Genomic DNA, 7,735 nt, shown 5'->3' on the forward strand with positions numbered 1-7,735 from the left:
AGGTGAGTGTGTGTGCATTGTAAATGTGTGGTGTGTTGAGAGTGTAAAGCCAGTGAGAGAGAAAGAGAGAGAGTTGCTTCCTCTATGTATTGTTTCTGATTGAAATAAATTGTTCTTGAATTTATCCTCACTGAGTTTCAGTCACAACCAGTGACTGAGTGTTCCTCTCCACCCATCAATAATATATTTGGGAACAAATGGAGCAAACATGATGATCCATCCATGAATTTATGAAAATTAATTGGAAAACACAAATATCAATCACATCTAAAAAGCATACATGTGCCCACCTACTCTACCTAGTTTACTGTTGCTGAATGGACTAATGACTCACAATAGCTTTACGAATAGATGTAATGGCCTAATAGCTAACAGACAAATCTATGGGATCATCTTTCTAGTACTATATGAAGTTGTAATTTATATGATGATAAATTTTAAAAATTGCACAAATAATATTGCATAGTGCAAACTTATAAACTAAACATTTACATACAATCTTTTTTTTTGAATAATGCAATCTTTATTGATATGCCCTCACTTTTGGCGGAGGAATACCGTGGTTATAAGACAAACATTGGGAGATTACAGATAAAGAAATTAAAGTCCTCCCAAAAACAACACCAACAACCAACCAAACCAAGACCACAAATTTAAACAATGCTAAATAAGAAACAAATCTAAACAGGCCTAGATAAAAACACAAAAACTTTAAACAAATCTAAACCCACCAAACAACTTGTATTTCAAGTCATCTAAGAATTGAAAATAGGCCAATCTCCAAACCTTGTTCAACATTAAAGGACCCAAAACAGCCCAAAAACCCACAACAAATCCAAATGGCATGCCCGAATAGAACCACCTCATATCAATCCATCCATCTCTTTCATTGTGCCAACTTGGTTTTCGAACTAGAGGTGTTTCAGTTTTTGTGCATTCATCTACCAATGGTAGACCACAGAGCTCATGGTTGCCAATGAAACTGAGCGGAGGGAAGCCTTGGATCTGGGTACTTAAAGGAATTCTGCCCGATAAGTTATTGTATGACAAATTTAAATATTCCAAGAATGTCAAACTTGACATACTTTGAGGAATTATGCCTGAAAGTTTATTCATTGATAAATCAATAGACTCCAGTGATGTCATGTTGCCAATTTTATCTGGGATCTTTCCTTGAAGTTTGTTCATGGATAGGTTTAGGGATAACAAACCTTTAAGATGGGTCAATTCTACAGGGATCTCTCCATACAAGTTGTTGCATGAAATGTCAATGCTTGTTAATTGAGGGAGAGAAGTGCTGAATTCATACATATATTGCTTTATCACAACCATTGCTTTATCAAAGTATCCTGTATCATTGTACAAAAAGTATTTCAAATTTTTTGTTTTGTTAATCATTGCGCTGTAATTACCAAAGCATGTTGGAATGGCTCCAGAGAGATTGTTTTGTGCAAGGTCCAAGATTTGAAGAGAATAGAGTTGACAGAGCTGGATGGAAATACTGCCACTCAACTTATTTGTGTGAAGAATAAGGACTCGAAGAAGGGGTAGGCTTTCTCCTATCAATAACGGTATTCTTCCAGAAAACTTATTTTCACTAAGATCCAAAACTTGTAAATAATGAAAACTTGGCAATGTCGTAGACAAGTTTCCATAGAGCTTGTTCTTGCTCAAGTGTAGTGATCCAAGCCAAGTTAGAGAACCCATGGAACTTGGTATTTTTCCTGCCAAATTATTTTTCTCCAATCGTAATACCAATAAATTTTTCCAATTCATCCAACAATTAGGAATTTCTCCAGACAAAAAATTTTTTGATAGATCCAACGATAATAAATTAGCTTCCTTATCTACCATTTTATTGCACAAGAAGGGAACAAGAGATCCATTCAAGTAATTATTTGAAAGATCTAAATAGCTGAGTTTAGCAGGCATAGGAGGCAACGGGCCATGGATCTGGTTTTGAGATAGATCCACATAGGAAAGTTGAGACATATTGGAAAAGCCAGTTGGGATTTCACCTAATATTGAAGCATTTATGAGGTTTAAATATTCCAATTCCCTCTTTGTTTGAAGCCATGAAGGAAATAATTGAGGTCCCATATGACATGAGCTCAGTGAAATTTTTCTTAGTTGAAATGGAGGAATCCAATTGGGGCTTATTTTGAAGGCCAATGGGTTTGAATCAGCACGGAAAACAGTCAGTCTTGCCAGATTTGCGAAGTGAACTTCTGAAATAGTGCCTTCCAAGGAATTGTTAGAGATGTCCACACTTTCTAATTTAGAGAGACTCCCAAGAGTTTCTGGAATACTCCCATTGAAAAGATTGGAATAAATTTGTAAGCTCCTCAAGGATGATAATTTCCCTATAGACACAGGAAGTGGCCCTGAAATGGAGTTTTGGGAAATATCAAGCACGGACAAACTTTTAAATTCTCCGAAATGCTTGGGCAATTGGCCTGACTCCAGTGTTTCCTTGGCGCACGAATCAAATGAATAATCTCCAAAAATTTCAGAAATATCTCCACTGAGTTGGTTCCCTGCCAAATCTAAAACTCTCAAATTGAAGAGGTTTCCCAAGGATGTCGGAATCCGTCCTTCAAAGTCATTGCCAGATAACCGGAGTTTTGTGAGTGATTTCAGGTTGCCAATAGCACCAGAAATTGATCCTTGAAAATGATTGGAAGAAAGATCGAGTTTTGTGAGTGATGTCAGGTTGCCAATAGCACCAGAAATTGATCCTTGAAAATGATTGGAAGAAAGATCGAGACTCTGGAGGTCGGTCATCTCATACAACCACTCTGGTATTGCAAAGTTGAATTGGTTACTAGCAAGATTAAGGAACCGAAGAGTAGTGAGGTTCCGTAGAGGGGCGGGAAGCAAACCAGGAATTTGGTTTTCACTCAGATCAAGGGAAGCAATAGAAGAGAGACCAGAAAACCAGTTGGGTGTGGTAGAGTTCAAATTGCAATATGAAAGGTCCATGAATCGAAGAGTAGAGGACATGTTCTGAAGATATATTGGAATTGAACCCTCTGTAAAATAGGCGCCACGCAGATTGAGTGAAACAAGAGAAGTGAGACTGGAGAGCCAAGCAAATGTGGAAGAATTCATGAAAGAGTTATAGGAGAGATCAAGAGCGACAAGGGAAGAAAAATTGACATGAGAAAGAGGAAGATTATGGCTGAGGGAACAATCACTCAAGAGCAACGTGGATAAGGAAGGGAGGATGTTCATTGCCTGAAGCCAATTATTAGATGCCCGGCTGAGATTGACAGAGCTCATGTCGAGGAATTCAATTGAGGAGAGATGAGAAATCCATCTTACGTCGTCTGTAACGTACAAACCAGAATTCCAGCAACTATCAAGAGAGAGCAAGCTTGAAAGATTCCCAAGTTGAGGAGGAATGGGGCCCACAAATCCCGCAGAAGAAAGGTTAAGATAAGCGAGATTGGTGAGGGAACCAAAGAACTGTGGAATCTGAAGTCCCTGAAAATGATTGTTACTCAAGTCCAGATGCTGAAGATGTTTCAATTGCAGCAAAGAGCCGCTTATTTTCCCACCCAAACTGGACCCCTCATCAGTCGCAGCAACCAATGACTGATAATCATAATCATCATCATCATCAAGAGGGAATGGATTGGAGAGGTTGAGATGGATGACATGGCCAGTGGTGTTGTGGCAGCGAACTCCTGTCCACCTGCAGCAATCTTCACCAACCCAAGAAGAGAGGCGGTTGGAAGGATCGGTGAGATATTGCTTAAAGTGCAGAAGGGCTTCTCTCTCCTCTGCCTTACAATGGGTGGCATTTGAATTTACTCCATCCCAAGAAATCAATGTAAAAACAATCCCCAAAACTGCAGCTGAGTATCTCATTGAGATATACCAACAAAATCCAACTTCAATTCTTCTAGGCAAAGGAGCTGTTTTGTTCTTTGAATTTGAAGATAAGAAGTAGCTTGCATTTACATTTATATATAGGGTGGGGAAGGAATGAAGCCACTGCTAGAAAATTATTAATTTGATGTTCTGAGTCAAGGTCCTGATTAAATTTGTAATTTCAAAATATGGTTTATCCACAAGAAATTCTACTTTCAAATGCTTTTTTTTTTTTTAGTAAAAAATTTTGAATAAATAAATAAATATATTTATAAGTAAATTTTTACATAATTTTAATGTGGTCTCAATTACTCCTTGGAACAAATCTCACAAAACCAACTAATTAACCAAAAAAAATAAAAATAAAAAATAGACTCAGCTCCAAGTTCAGAACAAATAAATAAATCTAATATAGAAATCCTCTCAGGCCAATCAAAATAGTGAATTAAATTTGAAATTGCATATAAAAAGTGAAGGGTTGAGACTGCAGAGAAAGGCTTATGGGAAAAAGGAAAAATTAATGTAGTTTCAAAATAAAGACTTCTTATGACATGATAGATAAAATAAGATTTTTATTTTATTTTATTATTTTAAGCACAAAAATTTTATTTTCCGCTCCCTCATGCCATGGGCTGTTGTGAGTACATAGCATATCTACAATTAACATCGCTCATAGTTTCAGTTTTCCCTTTAGGTGAGAACACTTTAATTTTTTAAATGGAGAAAGATACTTGCAATGCAATATTTGTCACTCTGTTCAATAAGAGAGCAAGATGCCCATGCAGGCAATCAGATGGATGGAATTGTTGCCTTTGCATGAACTTTGTGAGATGAACAAGCAATGTGAGAAGATAAAGTTCCAAAATAAAACAACAATTCGATCTTGAAATCTGAATTGTTTTGATTCCACTAAAGGAATTCAATAGATGATCTTGCAAAATGTCTATTAAACTTGAGTCCAGTAGAAGAGTTCCAGCTAAAGCTCAAAAAAGCAACATAAAGAAAAGGTTTAGATGGAGAAAAGCAGGATAATGTCCAATTGTTTATTGACTATTCCTGTAAGGATAAAACTGGGCTACAACCATGACTACACACGCAACTAAACAATTTAGCATGAAATCAATTTTCCTTTTTGACCAACATAGCCATCTAAACCATCATGACCCTGCAATGCCCCCAGGCATCTGAAATTTTCCCGAGCCTTAATGTCCCATAAATCATTGGGATACGCAATGGAAGGTTTTTATCATGTAAGACAATGAACTAGACATGATTCAAATTGACCACATCAGCATTGATCTTAGGAGGGGCATGACTTCATAGGATTTCGGGATAGACGTGTTTGGCAATTTTTTTTTTTTCTTTCTTTCTGAAAAATCATAGGCATGTCATGGTCCCATTTGAAGTTAAGTTTGATTTGGTATATCACGATGTGATTGAATTGATGGAATGTCTTTTTTCAGTTGAATGGTTCATTGAGAACTTGGTAAAAAATCACATTTGATTTGTTCAATTGTATACATCTGCTTATATTACTGTGAATTATCAAATGATTAATTTATCTTCTGAATATAAACAGCTAATCAGCTTAGATGTTTTCAAGATGCATGCATGTGGTCTACACTTGCTCATTGTAACTAACCTCAGTAGGTCACATTGCACCTACAAACATCAAGTTACTTCATCTTTTTTGAAGCACTATGTTATAACAATTAGCAAAAAACTATTCACCGTGTTCAAGACATATTGTTTACATAAAAGCACTTTGTTGTGTAGGACATTGAACTCACTATCGCTTGCGCTACTTTCCAAATGCAGTCTCTCTTTGTGAGACTGCTTTTTCCACAGGAAGCTGGAGTCTTCAGTTGCCCTAAACAAGGGTCATGACCTTCCATTCCTATTCCTACATTTTTTGTTCTTCTGAAAATAACAGATCATGTCATTGTAAAGAATAAATTGATTGTCCCGACCATTAATTGAATGATTTAGCATGCAGCCTTTTAGTTTTTTTTTTTTTTCTCTTTTGTTGATGTTGGTCTGAAGAGATTACTAAAAAGAATTGAACTTAAGATTGTGATCCGTACTTTGATTTAATGGGAATCTTATCACTGCAAGCTTCCTCTATTTTCCGTGTCCGACAGGTTTAGCACCGAAGCATTATGCCACCCCAGCAGTGGTGAGGCTTGATTGGTAACTAGATTTTTTGGGCATATTGTCTTGGGGAATCAAAAGCACTGGTGCCTCAAGGTTTATGATTGAATAATTATAGACCTATTATGGAATATCAGAAGTAGCAAATGTTTTAGGCATAATATAATGAAATATCAAAGCATTTATTTTTTGTTGCTTGGTACCCTTTGAATGTTTTTTAATTGTCTATTAGATCATGGCAATACAATACCAAGGCCTCAGATGGATATACTAGCTACATGTGAAGGCTCTTGGCTTTGTAGGGAGGACAGAAGATGTTCCCCCCTTGCAGGCAATCAGAAGCATGCAGTTGTCACTTTTCCATGATTTTTTTTGAGATATAAAAACAAGCAATGGGAGGATACAAAAGTTGTTACTTCGTTGAAACCTGAAGTGTTTTGATTCAATGATGCTGCAACCATGATGAGGTTGAAGACGGAAGATACAAGTGGTTTTGGAGCTGGTATAAAACGATATAAGTGATTTCCATGGGAGCAAATTGGGAAGGAAAAATCAAGATATTCATAATACATTCGAAATGATAAAACTTATCACTGTGTAATGCCTGCCAATGCTTAAGCCCAGGGTAGTTAAAGCCCTGTCTTGGAGATCTACTAATTCAAATTTAATTAGTGCATTATAAGATGTGAAAGCCATATAACTTGAAATTTCAAAAGCATTTTTATGAAATTTGAGTCTAGGAGAAGAATTCTAATTAAGCCTCACAACAAGCACACAATGAATGTTTTTCAAAAGATGGAAAACAAAGGATAAAGGGGCATGTGATTCCCATGAAGTGCTTATTTGGAGAAAAAATTTAAGAAAAAGCGAAGAGACAATGTCTACAAATCTGAATTCCTCTAGTTTACACCCATGATCATGTAAAGCCAGGTAATATGAAAATCAGTGCTCTTCTTGCCCACCAACAACACCTATAAGCAAACCACTCCAATCCCTATGACCACTCAACCATGCCATTGCAGCAATCTGAAAAGATTATTGAGCTTATTGTCCAATAAGATCACTGAGGAAAACAAAATGGAAATTACAATGGAAAGAAGCGTGAATCAAAATGAAAAATTTATTAGTTCTTTACTTCTGTGCACTTTCTGCAATAGAAATTGCATGTGATCGTAAGTTGATTGGAGATATGATAGGTGCAGACAGCAGCACATGGCACAAGGGTTGGACTAAATAATTTTTCCTTTCTCTCTTAACTTTCGTCTGCAATCCCATGACTTGAGTTTACATATGCAATTTTGAATTGATTCTCTATTTTTTGACTAATGCACCTCAGGAATTCACTGGACATCTCTTAAATTCTGCAAGCAGAGGATAAATGCTGCAAATATGTCAATGAAATTTGAGTTCAGGGGATGGATTCCCATTAAAGCTCACTCATGTTAGAGGATCGACGTATAGACAAAGAAGTAAAATAAATAAAGAAAAGTAAATTGAATTGGGATATATTGATCAACTGAAAATGATCCTATCTCCCCGAAATTACATACACCATGACATCTTTCAAAGACAAAAACTTGAGAGGAATGTTCTGATCCAAACCTATAATGAATTCATCTCTTAACAAAACCAACTTAGTGGATTTTGCTATCTGAGATTTCTATCCGATCAGTTTTTCCCCTCACAGAGTTATATGCATTTTCTAACA

At 36.4% G+C, this 7,735-nt stretch overlaps 1 protein-coding gene across 1 annotated transcript; it reads right to left on the reverse strand.

Moving 5' to 3' along the window:
- Positions 1 to 500: 500 nt before the first annotated feature.
- Positions 501 to 4,090, reverse strand: LOC131150580 (receptor-like protein EIX1). Its single transcript, XM_058101394.1, has one exon. It carries the CDS (start codon positions 3,871 to 3,873, stop codon positions 712 to 714), a length of 3,162 nt encoding a protein of 1,053 aa, XP_057957377.1. The 5' UTR covers positions 3,874 to 4,090; the 3' UTR covers positions 501 to 711.
- Positions 4,091 to 7,735: the final 3,645 nt, after the last annotated feature.

Source organism: Malania oleifera, chromosome 3 (assembly GCF_029873635.1).
Source record: "Malania oleifera isolate guangnan ecotype guangnan chromosome 3, ASM2987363v1, whole genome shotgun sequence".
In the NCBI taxonomy this organism is placed as follows: Eukaryota; Viridiplantae; Streptophyta; class Magnoliopsida; order Santalales; family Ximeniaceae; genus Malania; species Malania oleifera.